At 31.3% G+C, this 24,685-nt stretch overlaps 1 protein-coding gene across 3 annotated transcripts in view; it reads left to right on the forward strand.

Annotated features, from left to right (window-relative positions):
• The window catches only part of LOC143193764 (uncharacterized), a 121,566-nt gene that overhangs the window by 84,462 nt on the left and 12,419 nt on the right, over positions 1 to 24,685 (forward strand). For all 3 annotated transcript variants that reach the window (XM_076400123.1, XM_076400122.1, XM_076400121.1), the window contains exons 2-3: positions 22,244 to 22,398; positions 22,466 to 22,607. In XM_076400123.1, coding sequence (XP_076256238.1) covers positions 22,244 to 22,398; positions 22,466 to 22,607 — 297 coding nt within the window. The remainder of the gene's footprint in view (positions 1 to 22,243; positions 22,399 to 22,465; positions 22,608 to 24,685) is intronic.

Here is a 24,685-nt window from a genome sequence, read left to right on the forward strand (position 1 = left end):
TGATTATGATCACCTGTATTATAAAACAAGATATCTTGATGGAAAATAAAAATTTGAAACTGAAAATATACGTAAAACAGAACTTGATTCATATAATTATAACAGAAATATCATATTTAACTTTTGGGTACTATTATGACCCATTAGTTCTTTTTTCTGTATATCGTATATGTCATTCAGTGTATTTTTCATTATATTACAATGCTAGAGCTCTATATATATATATATATATATATATATATATATATATATATATATATATATATATATATATATATATATATATATATATATATATTATATATATATATATATATATATATATATATATATATATATATATATAAAGAATCAAGGATTGTTGGAAAGTGTGGAAGAAGTTTCTGTAATATCTGTACGATTTCCCCTAGATAATTTCTACTCATTTACCAATATTTTTGATTCATATGAGTAGTAGTGGTTCTATATTTCATCGATTGTTACAATTATTAAAATTTTCAACTGTTTCACCGTGTCTGCTTAGTTAAGTTAAGATTTGGTTGGCCTACCATAGCAAAACAATTTTTTTTGGCAAAATTAGTTTTTTTTTATTCAACATAATTCCCTTCAAGAGTGATACACTGATTATAGCGACCCTCCAACCTTTCGATACCATTTTTATAGTACGATATGTCCTTTGCTTCAAAATAGGCCCAGTTTCGGCGATCACCTCTTCATTCGACGAACATTTCTTCCCAGCGAGCATTCTTTTGAGATCTGAGAACAGGAAATAGTGGCTGGTGGCCAGATCTGGGGAATACGGTGGATGAGGAAACAATTCGAAGCCTAATTCATGGATTTTTGCCATCGTTTTCACTGACTTGTGACACGGTGCATTGTCTTGGTGAAGCAGCACTTTTTCTTCAAATGCGGTCGTTTCTCGGCGATTTCGTCCTTTAAACGCTATGTAATAGTCGCTGTTGATGGTCCTTCCTTTTTCAAGGTCGTCAATGAAAATTATTCCATGCGCATCCCAAAATACAGACGCCATAACCTTGCCAGCCGACTGTTGCGTTCTCCCACTCTTTAGAGCGGGTTCATCGTGTGCAATCCACTCGGATGACTATCGACTGGGCTTCGGAGTGAAATTATGGAGCCATATTTCATCCATTGTCACATATCTATATAAAAAAAACATATGGATTTAATTCTAGTAGCGCCATCTATGCGTCAGGCCGGGGACTTTTCATTGATTCGGTTTGCAGTAAGATTTTTCGTCAGTTTAAATTCGAACCGATTTAAAATCGTCCGTTTGCTGTGCTACATGTAACTAAACGTCATAAATCCAATCTATTTCTATTGTGCTTATCGCATCTAAGTTAATATACGCGAGGTTCGTGCCGGAGGAACTGGACTGTAACATTTTAATTGTATTATTTCGCTTCACTCTAATCTAGTTGGCACATTCTTAGCTTTTAGCGTAGGTTTGCTAATTTTAGCTTCACAATGCTCGGCCATTTTTTCCCTGGTTTCTTGCACATCCCATTATGCAAAATTTGCGTAATGTATTAGTCCGATATTGGTAAAAGGAGTAGCGTTGCTAGGTGGTCCAAGCGTTGTTACGGTAGAAACACTAGAAAGCTCGAAAAAATCCGAAAACTTGACCAAAATTCTCAAATTTTCTGTCCCTATATCCCTATGTGCGCTTAAATCTTTAAAACTACGCAACGGATTTTGATGCGGTTTTTTTCAATAGATAGAGTGATTCAAGGAAGGTTTATATGTATAATACATGCATAATATACTAAGGCAACATTGCTAATTTTAGAGGTTTCTAACGTGATGTCGTAAATTAACCCATTTTTTTAGACTTATTTAGCAATTAGCAGAAACGCTGCCTAACCCTACGAGTTAGATCAAATTAATGTACTACAGTATTGTACACCATAAAAAGGTCTACAAAAAAGTCCGCGATGGTATATGTTTATCTTTTAGGGATAACCCACATTAACCATTTTTATTGTTTACTTTTTACGTGAGAAAATGGCTTATTTACGAAGCTATTTTAAGCAATACGGCATTAATCCTTATCGAATTAAGTACCTTAAATACAGTGTGCAATTAATATAGATCAATATGGTTCCTTACAGCATGTAAATTAAACAAATATTTTCGGAGATATTACAAATTTGAAATTTGCGTTTAAAAATGTGTAATGTAATAAAAATTGTATGAATTTAGATATTCCAAAGATAGCAGGAAATCTTCATAGTAATTATAGGGGAAGAGGAATTGTTTTACTCCAAATTTAATGCGTGCAGGCCAAGGGCAGTAATGAATGAACCAAAAATACTGGATCGATTTTAATCATGTTTTCATTGAGTGACATAGGCATATATATTTTATGCCCGTGCAAAGTCGGAGCGGGCCGCTATGTTTTTATATACAACGTTCATATTTTTTCTGTAGTGTATTTAATTTAGTATCAGCATTGCACCCGTGCGAAGCCGGGGCGGGTCGCTAGTAAATATAATAAATAAAAAAAAAAGTATAAATCTAAACATAATATCAATAAAAAATAAAAAGTCGGGACAGAAGGATCAAGATCAGGTAGAACAAAAGACACATTACTTAACAAAAATCTGTGGGTATTGCGCATGCGCTTATTGGGCTCCATTAATTGTTGAAAGAGAAAGTAATTCATGTTTGGCGCATGCGTATATACAGCTTCATTTACTTACACCTTCTTTACATATAAATATACATAAATTTGATAAATAATTGATTTATTGTTGAACGTATATATAAGGAATAGATCCAAATTGGCCTTATGATTGACTACTTACTAAAAAATTAATAAAAAATTTATGCTGAATATTTTTTTCTAAAATAATTTTTATATATTATTCTTCAATAACTTATGACTCATTTAAGCTAACCAAAAATAAGGAAAAGTTCCAAGATAATTTAAACCCTTAATTCGAAATAATTTTCTATAAATAAACGAAAGTTCCAGATGTAGTTTCAACAGCACTATCGAAAAGAAACCGATAGATAACCCACTCTAAACTACACAAGAACTTATTGTACCAAACGCCATATTCAGAAACCAATTTCGCTTTTTTGGTCGCTATTTCCAAGTCGTGGTTCGATTTCGTTGTGAAAGTAATCAAATTATAAAACGTTATTGTTTTTTAAAACATCGATTAGCGGCTGTTGCTTTTTTAATCACCATATAAGATATGGTAATAGTCCGTGATTTGAATAGATAGTATAATGAAAGGATATTTGATTTTTTCCCTATTCGCAAATCTAGCGGTTCGGTTTTACAGTTGGTCGTATTAATCGTTCCTTAAAATTCAAATTTGCGGTTGCTGTCAACGGTATTTTATGCGTCTGTAGTGATACGGTATTTATATATCATGTTCGGTGCTTAGTATACGAGTGTCAAACATTTATTGAGAATAGAATGTATAGTATCATAGAGAGGAAAAACCTAATTCCAACACACCAGTTTGGGTTTATTAACAAGCGCTCCACAATTGACCAGATCCACAGAATAACAGATGTTACTGAAAAAGCCTACAAAAGTAAAAAAGTATGCTCAACTATATTCTTAGATGTAGCACGAGCCATCGATAAGGTTTGGCATGAAGGCCTTGTTCGTAAACTACAGAAAATGTTACCAAAACAAGACACCGAACTATAAAAATCGTACATTACAGCCAGAATGTTTAGAGTCAAACAAGAAGAAGCTTACTCTACAATAAAAGGAAGGAAGTGTACTGGGACCATTGCTTTATCTACTCTACACTTGTGATATACCACAAATGGAAAATATTACGATGCCTACATTTGCTGATGATACTGCGATTATAGCTGTAGGAGATAATAGTGAAGAAACCTCACGCAAATTACAACAATATAAATAATTGGACACAAGCTTGGAAAATAAAAATTAATGAAAATAAATCTGTGCATGTGCAGTTCACCTACAATCAGACCGTTCAAGCACCAATGACATTAAATAATACCATCATTCCATATAGCAACAATGCTAAATATATCGGAATGAACCTAGATGGAAAACTTCGCTGGAGGGAACATATAAGAAAAGAAAAGAACTGAAATTGAAATATAGGAAAATGTACTGGCTAATTGAAAGAAAATCATAATTATCAATACTTAATATATTGCTATTATATAAGTAAATACTGAAACTTATATGGACATACGGCTTCAGCTGCGACACTTTTGTCCAAACCCCACTTAACTATACCAAGGAATGAATGCTTCGTATAACGGTAGACCAAGATCATCAACTAAAATGATAAAATGTCCTTCGAAGAATTCCACACTCAACTATCGGTTGCTAATTCAGATAACTTTATTCTGGTAGTAATAAAGAATTGTTATCAATATAAGCAAAACCAAGTTAATTTTTATATATTTATACATGCACATAATATTTTAATAAATATTTATCAATTAATTTAAATAAAAAAAAAACATCAATATTCATGCAACCTTTCTGACTTACAAGTACTTAACAATATTATAATAGAGTATAAAACAAAACATCTGTACAAGGTGTGTATACATTGTACAAGGTTAATTACTTCCCTTTCATTTAGTACCTTTCCCTTAGCTAGACATTACTAGTTATATAACCACTACTCTACAACTACCAACACTATATTCTACATATCTGCATTCAAAAGGGATTAAAAAGGGACAGATAAGAATATAAGAGAAGACCTTCATACAATAGCATCTGCAAAGAAGGGATATCGATATGTAAACAAAAATTAGAAACAATACAAAAATAATAATATAATTTTGTGACATATACAAAAAATTTAATTACCAACAAAACAAATCTAATTTGTTACTCGGCACCGACTTCTAAGTAGTCTAGTTGATAGTAGTTAATATAATATTGTAAATAGATAAATAGGTATTAAGCTAAATTGTGTGTATATAGTAGAATATGAAATACGTGTAGTAGATAGGTTTATGTAGGTATTAAGCTAAGTTGCGTGTATGTAGTAGAATATAAAATACGTGTCGTGGATAGGTTTAGGTAGGTATTAAGCTAAATGGTGTGTATATAGTAGAATATAAAATACGTGTAGTAGATGGGTTTAAGTAGGTATTAAGTTAAATTGTGTATATATAGTAGAATATAAAATACGTGTAATAGATAGGTTTAGGTAGGTATTAAGCTAAATTGTGTGTATATAGTAGAATATAAAATACGTGTAGTAGAAAGGTTAAATAAAGTTTTTGATTATTTTTATTTAGTTATTACAACGATTATTATGTATATATTTTATTTTAAAATGTTTTTTTTGTGTTAAAAATCTAAGTTTGATTATTTCATAATTTTTTGAAGTCGGTTGAACTTTTGCGTTAAAAATATTTTATTAAGGTGAAAAAATAAATTCTGTATGTAAAAGTATCTGACATAATCACAGAAACATATTAATTTAAACTTCTGTTATTACCATTTTCTAAATAACTAAAAATATCAGTATGAACTATTAAAAATTGAACAATTTCCGTAAAGTAAACCGATACAGCGTTCAATGAACCGATAATCTGACTGAAAACTGCGCATTGTTACCGATTTAAGGGCATTTATTTTTATGCAACGCAGAAAAGCTTGTCGGTCACGCGAGTTTATTAAATAAAACACAGAGGAATTAGAAGTGTATCTCCCATATATAACCTGTAAACAAGTTTAGCATTGATTGGCCACCAGAGGGCGCGACGGACAATTTGAGTAATGGGAAATTTAAAATATTCTGTTAATAAAAATACAATATAAGCTTAAAAATACATTTTATTTAAATATATGTAAAATTTACACAACAATTATATCAAAGGGAAATTCTTAGAATTTTCTATGTTTAATGACAATATATTATACTAACAAAATATTAAAACGTAATATAACAGATTTAACACAAAACGTATACTTTTAAATGTACAAAATTTAATAAACTATAGAATAGTACAGTACAATATATATGTTGAAGACTATTGATTTTGAAATGTTTTTTAAATATTTTCTTTGCCAAATATTTATTGTAAGTATATAATTGTACATCATCCATATAGGCTATGTTATATTTAGATATTACAATATAAAATGTTTCATTTTTGCCTTTTGCTATTCTGTTCACTTTTCTCATCCACCAAAACAAACAACACCTAACTATTATCTTTTTAATTATGTCTCGTTCAGAATGCTCAAAACGGTTGATCGTTTTGGAAAATACAGGCATTTGGTGATTTAAGATATTGAACAGACTGCTTGTTAAGTTTTGTGCATAATCTGGGAATTCAATGAAACAGTCAAGATATCATACCAACAAAGCAAAAATAGTCTCTGGCTTTGTCAAATTATATCTATCATACTACCAGGCTTTAATAACTTCACTGTTCAACTCACATTTCCTGACATATTTGGATCAATGTTTTCTTATATATATATATATATATATATATATATATATATATATATATATATATATATATATATATATATATATATATATAACATTATAAAAGACTTACAATGTGAATAACAACTGAAGACCATATCCCTGTTAAACAATGCTCTTCTACATTTCGGTTTGTCGTTATTCTGTGTAAAATGTACATTACAAACCCTTTGGCTCTAATTTAAGACCTCACAAGAGATTCCCATCAGTTTTTCATTATTTACTGCTAAAAGCCACTTCTGATATAGAGCAGGATCCCTAGGAAAGCTGGGTATTCTATTTGAAAGGTACTACATTCAGGGACGCAACACTTGAGATTTTTAATGAACACTTTTATCTTAACATTTAAACAAATCATTTAACTAAACAACTAAAAAAGAACCATAAAAACACAGTTAACAAAATAAAAATATTTAACACGTAAGTTCATAAGTTTTTAAGTTTGCTTTGTGAGCAATGAAAGAGACGTTTTCAACAAAAGCTTTGTCAAAGAAAATTACCAAAAAAGTCCAAAATATCCAGTACATTTTTGATTATTTCCACCAAATATAAACATACGTACACTACGCCTTCCTATTTTTTAGAAGAGCCTTCTGAAAGCAGAAAGTGTCAAATTTCAGTTTTGCTACCAAAATTAACCTCGAGCCACCTGGCGGCAAATTAAATAACTAAAACACTGTATCGCATGCGTCCATTTAAGATACCTTCGAAATTCTCAGTATTTTGTAGTTTATTTCGTTAAATCATGGCAGAATGTGTCGGTGTGTGTGTGTCTGATTGCTTCTTGTCGATATTATTTTAAATATAGCGACGACCTATTTTGTATATTGCGCATATTACACGAAAAGATTTGATATGTTGTAATAAAGCCAACGTAAATCGTAAATATCATCGCTGCCTGTCTTGGGATATATTGATAATCGCGAGCTTTTCATGAAACTGAAATCGTTAGAGTTATGGAACGATTTCTCTTTAATATAATTCATATAAAATATTTTTAACAAAAAAATTGAAGCGATTTCAAAAAATAAATAAGGAACTCACTAAAAAGTAAGAAATAATCAAATTTAGAATTTTAACACAAAAAAGAACGTTTTAAAATAAAATATGTACATAATGATCATTGTAATAACTAAATAAAAATAAACAAAAACCTTAATTAACCTATCTACTACACGTATTTTATATTCTACTATATACACACAATTTAGCTTAATACATACCTAAACATATTTATCCATTTAACATAGTAAAACACATTTTTTTGCAAAATTACTTTTATTAATTCTACATAATTCCCTTCGTACTACGAATATACGTAATATAAATCGTAATACGATTTGTCCTTTGCTTCAAAATAGGCCTGAGTTTCGGCAATCACTTCTTCATTCGATGAAAATTTCTTCCCAGCGAGCATTCTTTTGAGATCTGAGAACAGGAAATAGTGGTTGGGGGCCAGATCCGGGGAATACGGTGGATGAGGAAACAATTCGAGGCCTAATTTATGGATTTTTGGCATCGTTTTCACTGACTTGTGACACGGTGCAGTGTCTTGGCGAAGCAGCACTTTCTTTTTCTTCAAATCAAGCGTTTTACGCTTGATCATCTTCAAACACTGCTCCGAATCATCAACTCGTCGTTGTTTTTGGTCAAAAGTGAGCTCGTGCGGCATCCACTTTGCACATAGCTTTCTCATACCCAAATATTCATGAATGATATGATGTGCACGTTCAGTTGATATCTTTAGAGTGTCTGCTATTTCATTCAATTTCAATTTACGGTGATTCGAAATTATTTTTGGATTTTTTAAATGTTTTCATCGGTAACAACCTCTTTTGGGCGTCCATTGCGTTCACCGTCTTCGGTGCTCATTTCACCACGTCTAAACTTAGCATACCAATTCTTGGTGACTGATTTTCCTGGGACAGTGTGCCGAAATTCGACATCAAGCCAAGTTTTTGCTTAAACTGTATTTTTTCCCTTCAAAAAGTAATATTTTATCAACACGCGAAATTCCTTTTTATCCATTTTTTCGCAATAACAAAAGTTGCTTCACTCAAAATGCTATAATTCACAAACTAATGACCCGAGAGCTATCAAATTTATACACGCATCTTTTGAGGGTTAGGGCTAACTAAAATACATATGGATTTAATTCTAGTAGCACCATCTGTTTATCAGGCCGGGGACTTTTCAATTGCTTATAATAAGCTCCTTAATATAAGCTCTTCTTTTAGTTGTGATACAATAACAGTAAAATAACTCCAACTGCAATCGTTTTGGTCATCCTTCAACATCTGAAGAATTAGTCCTCAAAAGTTCACCAACTTGTTATTTTGATCAATTAAATGAGTTTCAATCAAACAATTCAATCCTCAAACTCGTCTCTCTTTTCCTGATACCTAATACACATATTTTTGTTCATGAAGTCTTAATATCTATGAAGCTTGATGACAAGCATCATCACGAGGTACGAAACCTGGATATGCTTTTATAATTTGCTAGAAGCGTGCCCAAATCCAAAAAATCACACCAAAACAACTGTAAAATCTAGATTATGTTGCCAGTTCTCTAGTATTAACGTTGTCACGGTCATTATCAATTTATTGGTTATGAAGTAATATTATTTGAGTATATACGGCCTTTGTCTGAAGCTATTCCACTCAGAAGGCTGTAATATTACACACAGTATTGATTATGCGCGGCTTTTTATTCAAATACCAACTTTCTTAACTTCACAACAGCCCTATTTGCCAGATTTAGTTCCATTAGATTTCTGTCTGTTCTCTAAACTCATAAAACCGCTTGAAGAACGTAATTTTGACTAAGAAAATTGAAATAACCTTGAACTGAAATTGAATCAGAATAGAATTATTTTCATAGGGATCAAATAAATTTAGTTTTGAGTGTCTTACTATTTTTTGATCACAGTAATATTGCAATATGCAATCCCATACTTGTGTATTGTTTCACGCGGCGAGGGGGACGAAATTTTAAGATATGCGGCTTTACCCGAAAACCGAAACAACTTTCCTGCCAACCGATAACAAGAGTTCAAGTTCATTACCGTCTAAATTCAGCCACATCTCCGTCTGGCCCCTACGCAAATTGAAATTTCAGTGCGATAAGTGTTCGGAAATAATCACGAAACAAACAAGAGTCTAACGTTCAACGATGACTTTGATGTGCTCTGTCCAGGGTCAATTTCAGTGCCAGATATTTTGCCTGTTTCTTACCACAAAATAAAGAGAATAGTCCCTGGACAAAGGAGTGAAAAAGTTCTGATTTGTTACCAGAGCGACAAATAGTTACAGGGAGAAACTTAAAACAAAAGAATTTTAATAAAAATATTTGTATGAATACTACTAACATTTAAATGAAACATTTTCAAGATACATTAAAATAATATTTAACCAGCCAATTGTTTTATTTGACGAATATGAAAAAGTTTTCATTCGCACAAATACTTTTTTTCATTTTCTGCAATAACATTTAATATGAAAATAAATCTAAAATTTTGTTGTGAAAACTTATGTCCTTTTTGTACATTGTGCATTAGATACAATAACATATACAGTTCGATACATTTTATTGAAGTACTCACATAAAATGCATTAAAAAATGTAAAAGACAATAAACTCTTTATTTCTGTACTACAATGGTTAAATTTAACAAAAATGAAAAGTTCTGCATTGGTACACTAACATCACGTGGGAAAGGGAATGAGAATATACTCATCTGCAACTTCAGTCGTAGCCATTGGAGATAACAACACTGAATTAGCCGAAAGATTACAAACAGCAATTGCCGAAATATAATGCTGCACAAAGAAATGGAACCAACAAAAGAGTCAAGCATAAGCAAATATATACTCGTATAAATCAACAAGTAGTCCCTTATGAAAATATAGCCTAAATATATCTTGGCATGGCCCTTTATTTTAAACTCTGCTGGAAATCACATGCCAAAGAAAACAGACAGTTCTGATTATTATGTAAACATTCAGTCCTGTCAGTGTATAACAGATTTTTACTTTAAGAAGTCTTGAAACCAGTGTGGGCTTATGGTGTTCAACTCTAGGGTAGTATCAGTGAAAGCTTCCAAAACTGTACTGCAAGGTATTATTGATGCTCCATGATACAATTTTTTGTACAACTTAATTTACAAATTAATGTATTACCATCTACTGCTCTGTTGTACTTGCATTAATAGACAAATTAAAATAAAACTAATCTACTTAAGCTAAAGATAAGAACACTAAACAAGTTCGTGTGGTTTGGTTCGCTTCAATCTTCTGATTTCCTGCGTGTTGTCCAGTAGCTGTACTGCTTCCACGTTGCTATGATTTAGCAAACTTAATTCATGTTTTAAGCCAAAATCTTGGATCAGTTCCTATGTTTATTTGATTTCGAGGTCATCGTGCAGCTCTTCGTTGATTACGTAGCGATAAGCATTGGTAATTAATCGTAGAATTTTTAACTGCGTTGGATTACTAGTTGGTTTGATATTTTAGTGCACCCCATAGGTCCAAATTGGCTTTATGATTGACTGGTAAACCAATCCCTTTGATTTTAAGTTAAGAATATCTTCCGACTAACCAGTATAGTTGCTTGACTTGGACTCTAATCTGCTCTGCTTTTTGTCTAACGTGATGTTTCCAATTTGACATATCATCGAGATATATGCGGAGGTATTTGGATGATTCTGCTTGAGGTATCGGACATCCGTCAAGTCATATAATTAGATTTTTGTTATTTCGACGCAAAACAAAATTAACATGGACAGATTTAGAGCTATTAAACTGGATTTTCCAGTCTCAAGTTCATTTGTAGATCTTGTTGACTGCTAATTGTACTTTTTCTACAGCCTTAGCCAGAGATAAATCATTTGTCATGATAACTGTGTCGTCGGCAAATGTTCCTTGCTCAAAATGTTTAACAACTGTTTCTTTTGTTGTTGGGATATCAGTAGTATACAGCAGATACAACAGTATTTCCAAAACACTACGCTGGAAAACGCTAGCAACAACAATCTAGATAAAGATCTGAAGATATGAACTGTCTCTGTAGGTATTTTAATAAATTAAAACATCTTGAATTAAGCATAAAATATCTTTTTTTTTAAGAAGATCGTAAAAATATATGTTTTCGGCATCCCTAGCAGTAGACATCAGATCAATCAGGAACAGGAAGCGACTTGTAATAGAGGGTCTCGAAATTGGCGGGACGTCAGGGCCGCGGTTGGCAAAGTGCACCGTCGGTAACTCGTACCGCGGCCATAATTTATCACTTAAACTGATAGAGGGTCTAGATCGGCCCGTAATTGTTGTCAAAATTGGCACCGCGTGTGTTTGAATATTATCAGACCCGCGAAAAATAATCAATGTCGTTTTTTCTAATTTCTATTTGGGTTTTGAGTACTGTTGGGATCTATCGACTGAAAACAGTATAAGCAATCAATAGTTTAACTAGTTGATAATCAGATATATAGTCGACTGAAGATAGTAATTACTTCTTCAGTCAAACGCAAGCTTCGAATGTCTTTAGACAACAGTAAAACCACCCAAGCGTGCTTGTTGACTGGCCAGAACTGCCTATCCGCATTTTTTCTAATCTAGCTTGATAGTTTTCACTGCCACAAGTTGTTCTTTAAGAAAGTTATGGTTAGGAACTAATTTTTGGAGATTTAGATTTTATATTTACAGAATTTTGTTGACGTAATATAGGGTGGGGCAAAGGTCCCGCTACCTTTTGGCTTTAACCATTCTATTGTGTAGATGTCCAAATTTTATTACGTATATATACGCCATAAGATCCTTCCTAAAAGGCAAACAAGTATATTTTAAATACCAAATTTGAATAAACGCTACACCCAATATTTTGTGAAACTTATATTTTCAATTAAAAATAAACAAATCTGTAATATAATAATTTATATAGACAAAAAGAAATCTGTAATCTTTTTATCGGCGACACTCTAGCGGCTCGGCAGTACACTGGGATCATTGTTACAAGTGTTGCCCATTTGAGTTCCCATTCTATATTTCAATGTTTTCTGATTAAATCTTAGCAGTTCGTAACACACTATCCTTTCCAGTCCCATCACATCGTTATATCGATATTTTTCTGCATCCCTAATATGCACAACAAGACTATATGGCCATAAATATTTAATTCCACTGACGATATGGATGATTCGCCTATATTAACCCATATTTTTTGCGCTAGATGTTGAGGTTCACTAATAGGCATCTATAATTAAAATACACTCGCCAAATATAAACCACTAAATGTATAAAAATAAAAATATTTCCTGAATAACCACCTGTTGCTATTTAAAAAATAGGGGTATTTTAAGAACGTGCCATATAAGCTTTACCTATAGTTTATTCAAAGTTTTATTTGTTCATACGTCATCAAAATGTTTAATGTATTGCCTGTCACAATTTGTAAATTCGTTTCAGAATCAGACAATATTTTCCTTCTCATTTTATTCTAGTTAAAAAGAGACACAATGCTGTCTGATCGAACACGTAAAGGAATGAGCCAGCCAGGTTGTCAAACGTATGCAAAATTCTTAAAAGCACTAGCGATGAGAGGTTATAACTCTAACCTATAAACTATTGTGGCTGTATAATTAACTGTAGTTTTTAGACGTACTATAATGTTAAAATAAATTATATTTGATAACATTTTTGTTCAATTATTTTATTTAGATTAGAATTTTGTTGTAGTCACAGCCAAACTGAACTAAAACTCAAAGTTGATGCGGCAACATTGCGACGTTTTGATGTCACAAATTTAAATTACGTAGGTACAAAATAACTTTGAACAGACTATAATATTTTAATAACTCCAACAATTCTTCACTCAATAGGATTTCCTAGGTCACTCATTGACGTGTTAAACACATCCAAAACGTCTATTTTTTCTCATTCTGAAAAATCCTGTGTTTAAATGATGATTAAAACCTATAATAACAAGATACAGCCAAATAAAATGTGAATTACTTTTTCACAGACCTTATATATGTTATAACGACATTATGATGTTTATTTTCTTTCGGTGGCAGATGTTTTTACGCACCTGGACTGCCATAGACGAATGGATCAGTACAGAAACAGAGTCTGCGATATGTCGTCAGCTTATGCGCTGTGTAAATTTAATGGATTTGTATACGGATTTTGAATAAGGTTCCAGATTTTTATGGGAGTAATGTTTATCAAGGCATTATTTATACAGCTATTGGTGTCAGATGCTATCTATGAATATAGTTTGTTTAACAATATACAGTTAACGAGAACGTTCCGAATAATATAATTAATATCGTGTTATAACGAAATGGTGGGTGCGCTTAGTTGCGTGCCACTTTCGGTTACTTAAACTTACCGTACCAGTAAAATCTATTCATATATGGCAAAACTTAATCAAGCATAACAGTTAACTAGAAATATTGCTGTTTCGTGCTGTTCTAGCAATTGTTATTATCTTAATGTTGAAATGGTGGATGCGCGAGCGACTTTTCTAATTTTATTCGATATGAATGAATCATTACTTGAAAAGTACACGTTTCCATGACCCATATACCTATTAATCATAAATAAAACTTATATCCGTTAGATTTAATAAAGAAATGGTGAATACGCTTTCTTAAAATTTTTATAAAGTAAAATTTCATTCGAACATAGAATATTACACGGAAACAAACAAAGGAAATAGATGTTTTTATGTTCAGTCGTGGTACTCCACCTCCTACGTGATCGCTCTTGGACCCTGAGTACTATAAAAGTATCGGTCGAATCTTATTTTGTCTCGATTTAACATGCCCGCCGAAGGAAAATGTTCAAACCAGATAAGCGGACTCGTATTTCTGAGAAAACATCGATGTTTTCGCATGTTATTTAACGATGAAGATATTGTGATATGAAATGGTGGATGCGCTCCTCTTCCAAGGCTTCTTTAGTTTCCCACGTCAATTTCATTTTTTGAAAATGCTGATAGATTAACTTTTTTATATAACTAATATTTAATTCCAGCTTAGTGAAACTTTGAATACGTATTTTTACAATAAAAAAATTCAATTTATATTCTTTATTCGGGAGTTCTCGATCATTATTCATTAACCAGACTGGGTAATTTACACTTTTCGTTTCTATTTTTCAGAAGCAACGACAAAGAAAAAAAACACATTATTAAACAATTCCTCTAAATACCATTAATGTTGAACTAATTAGTTCGAATTAATTCCTTAAATATCTTTAATAACAAAAATAATGAAAAATTGCAACATAACGAATAAATAACGCTTAACAATAAATACATCAAAAATAACAAAATTATTCTTTATTTGTCAATCTAATATTGCAAACCACAAATTGAGATTGAAACAATAACTTATTTAAAAGATACAATCGACTAAATTCGAATTAGAACAAAACAAACAGTGTCATAGTCAGAGAGAACACGAATCAGATCCAAGGCCTACCACGATACGAGTCCTATTCATTCAATGAAACAATCTTTTAAAGGTTTTTATCTAAAAAAACCATCTAGTGAGCGTTGAACTATTTAGTGAAAGATCCATCAATGAGGCGAGACAATATGACCGGTGTCAGTTGATAGTTATACACAAATTAATCATATAATCCGCAATTAAAATCTAATTGGTACAAGGTCAGAATCGCAACGAAATCATAAACAATGGTTATTCCGATATTTTCACATAAATACTCGTTTACGATTAACCGTTAAGCTGATTTCCCGTTTAGAACAGGATCATTGCAATAATTAAAATGTTTCATAACCTTTATGGTGTTTTATTAACAGTTTTACACGTGTATATATTACACGAGTTTTATATTACACCCATCGTTACATTGGCAATTAAAGCAATTATTTTTTAACCTAATTTATTCGTGTGACACATGTCACGCCGTTATTAAATATATAAACATTAAAAATAGATTAAGATATATAAAACCTAAAAAACTTGTATACTAAATTGACAACTACATTTTTAAAATAAAATTGAATTATTATTGTATTAAAATACCAAGAACATAATTAGATTATTAATTTATAACCCAATTTATTCATATGACATATCACCAAGAATTACATCACAATTTATTTATACTTTACGAAAGTAGGCAAATACTCTAGAGGTGAGAATTAGTACGCTTCTCCCGACATATGTAGCGCTGTTGTCGTTTTAAATGTGGCGTTTGGGATCTATTTTGCAAAATCGCAATTTACCAGTTATTAAAATTGAAATTAAAGATAGATTTTTGCAATAAATCAGTTTATTTGTTAAAAACTGATTAATAGTTAATAAAGGCAATAAAAACAAAAATACATATAAACATTTTTCGACTGTATATTGTGGTTGAACTCATTTTGACGTTTCACACGTTTGACATAACCTGATTTCTTAATGTCACAATATATATTTGACGTAAAATGGTAGATTATTAATGGTTATTAATTTGAACTTATAGAACTTAGTTAAGTCTGAATGTTTTAACTAATAATAAATAAGTGTTCTGCTTTCATGGTAAGCTATATTAATATGTTGCTTCATTGGAAGTTATTAAAGCCTCGTTGCCATAAATTGACATTATATTGAATTAAATTAAAATATTGCTCTAGGGTATTATTGGGCATATTCAAAATAATCAGTTATTTTGTTGTAGCGGGGGTTGCATAACAATGTTATCTTAAATAATTTATCTAAATTTCAGTTTCATAACACTATGAAAGACAAAAAAATTATTTTGTGTATATAATTAAAAGTTAAACTGCTCAATATTTCATAGCAACATTACTTTACTTACTGTCAACATATAGAATTCGAAATAACATTTGACAGTATAACTTATAAACCAATTATTATCGAATCTAAAAATCTATTTTATTCAATGTATTTATTCATATATTTTTCTGTACTATGTGCATTATATTTAAATTATATATTTTAATAACGAAATAAATTTATTTTTAATAAAACTTTTCTTTTAACTTTTATTTAAAAAGAGTCTGTTAGTTATTGTACGATCATTTTTAGGTTCGTCATGGATTAGATTTTTCAATAATTATGTATACGTTTACATTTTATTTAGTAGTCATGGTTATTGAATATATTTAGTTTTTATTATATATAAATATAGACACATTTAAAATTAACTGCTCCAAGCATTTATCTTCGTCCTTTCCTATGTCACAATTTATACAGACAAGAAATAAAAACTTCTGGAAAAAAACAGTCGCACCGTGCATTTGACTATTTTTGTGGCTATCAACTGTTTTGCGACTATCGACTATTTTCAGTCGATAGTTCCCAACGCTATTAATATTCTTTTTCTCCTAACACATTTTAACCAAATACTCATGTATATTCCGAACAATTACACACATATATGTGCACATAAATCTTTACACCCTATAATGGCATTTCCTACAGTTATTTAATTTTTTTTAGAAAAATAAATAAATCGTTTGCATTTTATATCAAAATTCTTAGCAATTTTCGGTCACACCTATATTTATAAGACGAACCCTATATTAATTTTATGTTTTTATTTGTGATAGATTTTTGGTTCTATAGATGTCACTGTGTGTGACATATATTTGATTTTTAATATATTAAAATAATAATAGTTAGTTATTCAAGTTGTGTTAAAAATTTAAATTTATTGGCTAATAATAAATGGGAGCTCTTTTTTAATAGTAGGCCATGTTTGTCTTTTGTTTTATTGAAAGTTATTAAAACGACACGCAATACCATTTAAATGCGAAACAACAGTCCCGATATATAAATACACACATAATACCGCACAGGATGATATAAACTAAGGCCCAATTTAAATGTGCATCCATTTTGGAACGAATTCGAAATGCTACGTGATGTGAAGCCACGCGGCGAGGCGCATTAATTAAATGCCGTTCGTCTACGGTGACTCGATCGAGACGCAAAAATTAAAAGTGTCATTATTGTTACCGGTTCTTGTATGTGCGGTCCGCTGTTCTCGTTCTCTTCGTTTACTAGTGTTCGTGAGTTATTAACAATCATGTTAAAAAACGATGGAAATAATGCAGTATCCCATATGCATTTCTTGGATAAATTACGGTTATTGTTTTTCAAGACATCTCGCGTCGGAGTGAGTATTTTCATTTTCTTTGTCATATAAGTGTTAACCCCAAAAAATTATGACAACGTGTAAAAAATAATGATATTTTACCACAAATAAACATAAAATAAAACTAGCGAAATCAGACAGAAATAAAATTATTTTTTATGAGAAACTGTATAAGGAATTTAATATTTTAAATATATTTTGTTTTTAAAATGCAACTGACATAACCTCATTATATAATGTCAGTTTTGACAAAGGATTATTTGTTGAATTGAACTAAAAATTATATGGTTATGTATCTACGGATGGAATGTCTTCATTTTTTTCTATGGTCCTCATATGTCCGTTCAGATTAAGTGTTATAATAGCTTCTTTGACAATGACAATGTCGCAAAATCAAGCGAAACCTACCGAAGTTTACCGAGTACCGGTTAGGATTGTCCAGAAATAGCCACTTCTGTAAGTTACAATGTGTTTGCTGTCAAAATTGTATGTATCCTTTTTAAAATTCAAAATAGCATTCACGTAATATTTCTTTCAGAAAAAATCACTTATATGTGTATTACTTTTTTACTTTATTTATGTCTGTTCATATATTTCGTGACGAATTTATTTTTAAATTAATTTCAATATTCTTTCGTCAACGTATTTCGTAACCGAACTGTTTTTGTCATAACCATATTCATTTTTCCATTTATACTGAAAAGACACTGAAAGTAGCAATAGCCAAGCTACATTTTATTGGGACACTGTTTTAGTTGGTATCTACTGTTACGATTTGACGTAAAATTAAAAATACTTTTTGCAAAATTACTGAGAAAATAAGTGATTATTAAAAGTCTATTAAGTTTTAACTGATATTTATATTTATAATATACCTGACTATATGACATTTTATTCTTTAAACCTTATATGTTATATTATTTACTTTATAGATCTAAGTTTATTGGAAATAAATAGTTCATTTATTGATTGTAAATACATTCTTTTAATATACCCCGATTAATTTAATACATTGCGGAATTTCGATCACAGAGTTGTCACTAGTATTTATTTATATATTATTTTTTATTCTGTGATATTTTAAATATGTTTCAATATTGTTTTAATACCTAAACTATTTTTATGTTATTTAACATCTGTTACCTACATATCTAATTTTAATTTATTAACAGACACGACAATTAATATATTATTCAATATTCCATTTATTTAACTTTCTGGAAGTTAATAACTATTTTTAGAGGTATGACGGGACAATTATCTATAACAGTTTACAAACATAACCTTTAACAATTGGCTCATATGATAAATAAAATAGTAGCACGTCAAATAATGACGTTACGTACGAACAGACGCGTTAATAGAATGCTTTCAAAACATCCTACTCGTTAAAATAAAAAAGAAAACTATTGCGACAGTATAACAATGAATTCCGGTTCATTTTTCCTTTTTTCTTTCGTCTTTAGCGTCTGAATAGAGGATGTGTCGATTGTAGCTATGAAAGTGTGAGCTAATTACTGGATATTTATGACATATAAGCGCGTATGGCGGTTTATTTGAAAGTGATAATTTAACATTAGGCTCAATTGCAGTTCATGGTCGAATTTCGGACGTTATTTGTCATCAGTTGTGTTTATTTTTTTTAATAAAGCATTTACAATTATTCGTAGATGATTCGTCCAAGTAGTTTGTATAATTTGACACCGTTGATGAGGCTCAACCTTTAGTTTTTCGTAAATTTTAAGAGCTAATGGTCTAAACAGAACAGAATCAAGATCCCGTCTCGGTTAAGTCAAGAAGTTGTATCCGAATTGTACGAATGAAATAAGAGCTAGGTGTAAACATGAAAACAATGTAGGGTTTATGGTTTTGCTATTTTTAAACCACAAAAGTCGTAAATTACCTCGGTCTGATTTTAGTGTGTTTTGATTTGTGCCCCTCGGTCATCGATTGCTATTGGTTAGGACGCGTTTGTTTTTCTTATCTATTAATAATTTTATGCTGATTGTTTATTACCTAACTTTAGCTTGTCATTTTTGACAACAGCTTTGATTCTTGATCCTAAAATATTAAGCTCTTTATATAGATTACAATAAAATTATGGTTGATTTCTTACATCGATTTATTTAAATCCAGTCTTTATCGAAATATCTCTAGTGATGTAAATATGTTAACTATTATTTACATTTCCATGAGTTTCATTTGTCATTTATGGTAACTGGTTGTCCATTGACATTGGTTAGGGGGCTTTTGTTTTTCCGATCTATTAATAATTTTAAGTTGATTCTAATTACCTAACCTCAACTTGTCATTTTTTTGTTTGTCAACAGCTTTGATTCTTCGTTCAAACATTCTTAAATATTAAACTCTTCTTATAGATTACAATAAAAATTAGGTTAATTTCTTACATCGGTTCATTTAAATCCAGTCTTTATCGAAATATCTCTACTAATGTAAATATGTTATTTACGCTGATTACGATGAGTTTCATTCTTCATTTGTGGCAACTGGATGTCGATTGGTATTGGCATTTGCTTTTCCTATTTATAAATAATTTATTTAATTATAATATATTATAATTGTTGTCTCTATGTAATAATAAATATTTATAAATAATTTATTTAATTATAATATATTATAATTGTCGTCTGTATGTAATAATAAATAATAGTTTTTTGCTTGGATTATCTAACCTCAACTTGTCATTTTTGACAAGAGCAAGTTTTATCAATCCTTTCCATGAAAATGGAAAAAGTCTACCGTTTCCCACAAATAAATCCCTAACGGCCCATAGTAAGTTCTGACTCTGACTATCTAATATCTTTGGTATTTTCAATCAGAGTAATAATAAGCAGCAATCTGAGATGTATAAAAAAAGCAAAGCGCCGAAACAACGTCTGCCGGTTTATAACCTGTAATTATTATTCCTGTTTTAAAGAATTTTGCAGAGATTTGACAACCTAATGATTTTTGTAGGACTGTTGGAAACATATTTTTGGGAAAGGATTTTTTTGGGAATAAAATAATAAGGAAAATATCGTCTGGTATTAAAACAAATTTATAAACTACAATAGGCATTATATTATACATGTTGACGTGAGTTCGCTGCTATTTTAGATGTAGTCTATTCAAAGTTTCTTTATACATATGATGTACAAGATGTTTAATGTGTTGCCTGCCGCAATTTCTAAATTCGTTTTAGAATCAGACAATATTTTTGTTCCCATTTTATTCTAGTTAAAAAGAGACACAATGCTGTCTGATTATTTCGAACACGTAAACGAATGAGCCTGTCAGAGTCGTCCGGTTGTCAGACGCATACAAAATTATTGAAAGCAATAGTGATAAGAGATTATAACTGTAACCTATAAACAATTGGCTTTATAATTTACTGTAGTTTTTGTATGTACTATAATGTTAAAATAAATTATATTTGACTAGCGACCCGCCCCGGCTTCGCACGGGTGCAATGCTGATACTAAATTAAATACACTACAGAAAAAATATGAACGTTGTATATAAAAACATAGCGGCCCGCTCCGACTTTGCACGGGCATAAAATATATATGCCTATGTCACTCAATGAAAACATGATTAAAATCGATCCAGTATTTTTGGTTCATTCATTACTGCCCTTGGCCTGCACGCATTAAATTTGGAGTAAAACAATTCCTCTTCCCCTATACTTACTATGAAGATTTCCTGCTATCTTTGGAATATCTAAATTCATACAATTTTTATTACATTACACATTTTTAAACGCAAATTTTAAATTTGTTATATCTCCGAAAATATTTGTTTAATTTACATGCTGTAAGGAACCATATTGATCTATATTAATTGCACACTGTATTTAAGGTACTTAATTCGATAAGGATTAATGCCGTATTGCTTAAAATAGCTTCGTAAATAAGCCATTTTCTCACGTAAAAAGTAAACAATAAAAATGGTTAATGTGGGTTATCCCTAAAAGATAAACATATACCATCGCGGACTTTTTTGTAGTCCTTTTTATGGTGTACAATACTGTAGTACATTAATGTGATCTAACTCGTAGGGTTAGGCAGCCTTTTTGCTAATTGCTAAATAAGCCTAAAAAAATAGGTTAATTTACGACATCACGTTAGAAACCTCTAAAATTAGCAATGTTACCTTAGTATATTATGCATGTATTATACATATAAACCTTCCTCTTGAATCACTCTATCTATTGAAAAAAACCGCATCAAAATCCGTTGCGTAGTTTTAAAGATTTAAGCGCACATAGGGATATAGGGACAGAAAAGGCGACTTTGTTTTATACTATGTAGTGATAACATATTTGTTAAATTATTTTAATTAGATTAGAATTTTGTTATGTGTCAAAGGCAAACTGAACTGAAACTCAGAGTTGATGCGGCAACATTGCGACGTTTTGATGTCACAAATTTAGATGACGTATGTAGAAAATAATTTTGAACAGGCTATAGGCTATATATCATTTAAATTCGCTAAATAACACAAAAGAGGTGACTGTAATTTTTTTTTAATGTTGTTTGATCATCATAACCTCAATTCATAATCTTTGATTCTGAACGAAGAAACGCAACATTATAAAACTAATGAGATTTTTCTTTTGCAGGAGATACTGAAAACCGTGAAAGATGTCCCCAAAGGACTTAACGTGCCGCTTGACAACAAATTTCCTGTCGACGACGAAATCGTCCAAACCAGGCGCAATACCTCCAGACACACGAGGAATGTGAAGACGACGGACTATGATTCTCGCAAAAAAGTGTATGACATTTTTTTCTTATTCTCATTAAAATTAAAAATTGATTTATTATGCCGGTACGTTTTACAGTTCGGACGCTAACAACTTCGAGATACGTGGGGTCATCAAACTTAAGGGCACCAGTGAAAAATCGACCTATATCATCAAGCCGAAAGATGAGTACATCCTCTACGAGAATGAAAACCTCTACAGAGTTAACCCTACGAAAAAGGTATGGTAAATTATTTCGTTTTAGATCTTTGTAATAGGTCAATTAAAAAGTCCCCGGCCTGCCATAGTAAAACACGTTTTTTTGGCAATTTTTTTTCTTCATTCAACATAATTCCCTTCAAGGGTGATACTCTGATTATAGCGACCCTCCAACTTTTCGATACCATTTTTGTAGTACGATTTGTGCTTCAAAATAAGCCTCAGTTTCGGCGATCACCTCTTCATTCGACGAAAATTTCTTCCCAGCGAGCATTCTTTTCAGGTTCGAGAACAGGAAATAGTCGCTGGGGGTCAGATATGGAGAATACGGGGGATGAGGAAGCAATTCGAAGCTCAATTCATGGATTTTTGCCATCGTTTTCACTTACTTGTGACACGGTGGATTGCCTTGGTGAAGCAGCACTTTTTTCACTGTTGTTCGGTGATTTCGTCCTTCAAACTGTCCAATAACGTAATAATCGCTGTTGATGGTCCTTCCTTTTTCAAGGTAGTTAATGAAAATTATTCCATGCGTATCCCAAAATACAGACGTCATAACCTTACCAGCCGACTGTTGCGTTTTCCCACGCTTTGGAGCGGGTTCATCGTGTGCAGACTGTCGATTGGACTTCGGAGTAAAATGATGGACCCATGTTTCATCCATTGTCATATATCGACGCAAAAACTCGGATTTATTACGCTTGATCATCTTCAAACACTGCTTCGAATCATCAACTCGTTGTTGTTTTTCGTTAAAAGCGAGCTCGCGCAGCACCCACTTTGCACAGAGCTTTCTCATACCCAAATATTCGTGAATGATATGATTTACACGTTCAGTTGATATCTTTAGAGTATCTGCAGCATATTTCATTCAATTTCAATTTACGATCATTCAAAATCATTTTGTGGATGTTTTGGGCGTCCACTGCGTTCACCGTCTTCGGTGTTCATTTCACCACGTCTAAACTTAGCATGCCAATCCTTGATGGTTGATTTTCCTGGGGAGCAGTGTACGGAAACTCGGCATTATCCATTTTTTTCACAATAACAAAAGTTGCTTCACTCAAAATACTATAATTCACCAACTAATGATATAAACTGTCAAATTTATACACGCATCTTTTGAGGGTTAGGGCTAACTAAAAAATATATGGACTTAATTCTAGTAGCGTCATCTGTACGTCAGGCCGGCGACTTTTGACAATTGATCTGTTACGTTATTACGAGTTAGAAATGTTCAATAATACTTGTAATTTGTTAGAAAAAGCTTGACTATACCTAGAGATACAAATATGTTATTTTCTATTTACATTGACATTAACACGAGTTTTACTTTTTACTTGTGTCTACTGGATATCGATTGCTGTTTGTTACCATGTTTTGCTTTTTTTATAAATAATTTTATGTGGACAGTATGTTACCTAACCTTAACTTGTCATTATTGACAAGTGCATTTATTCTTAGTTCAAATGTTCTCAAACATCAAGCGTTTCTTTAGAAAGACTATATTACGTATTATTATTAGGACAGATCTCAATTATGTTAATTTCCAATAACAGACATCTGATCCCAATATATTATGATTTTTATCTGTTGCATTTCCATTCTTGGATGAATGGTTTTTATATACGGGTTATATAACCCATAAAGTAATAGAGAAACAACTCAGTAGGGGCCTCTGGAGAAAAGTGTTGCTTTGCCCAACATCTAGATGGGGTTAAGTTGGCCATTCAAGTAATTTGATTGGTAAGGAAAACATTTTGCTGTGAAGACATTTGATTGGCTCTTTGATAAAGTTTGTGAGCACGTGACTGACCTGACGTCACGTTTAATTAACCAATAAAATTTAAATAAAAAACAATTTTATTTCCCTACTAAATTTATTAAATACAATTCAATGAATAAAATAAATATAATCTGTAAAACTGCAAATTATGTATAAAATATAAATATAGTATAAAAATAAATATATCTAAAAAATTTAAAGAAATTTAGAGAAGTTCAAATCAAATAAACAAATCAACATTATCTGTTCTGTTTTTTCCTTTTTCATATTTGTGTAGGACCATCAATTTAATAGGATCTATTAGAGTTCTGGCT

Source organism: Rhynchophorus ferrugineus, unplaced genomic scaffold, assembly GCF_030347505.1.
Source record: "Rhynchophorus ferrugineus isolate W39M unplaced genomic scaffold, kcgeb_rfMv2 rfM3, whole genome shotgun sequence".
In the NCBI taxonomy this organism is placed as follows: Eukaryota; Metazoa; Arthropoda; class Insecta; order Coleoptera; family Curculionidae; genus Rhynchophorus; species Rhynchophorus ferrugineus.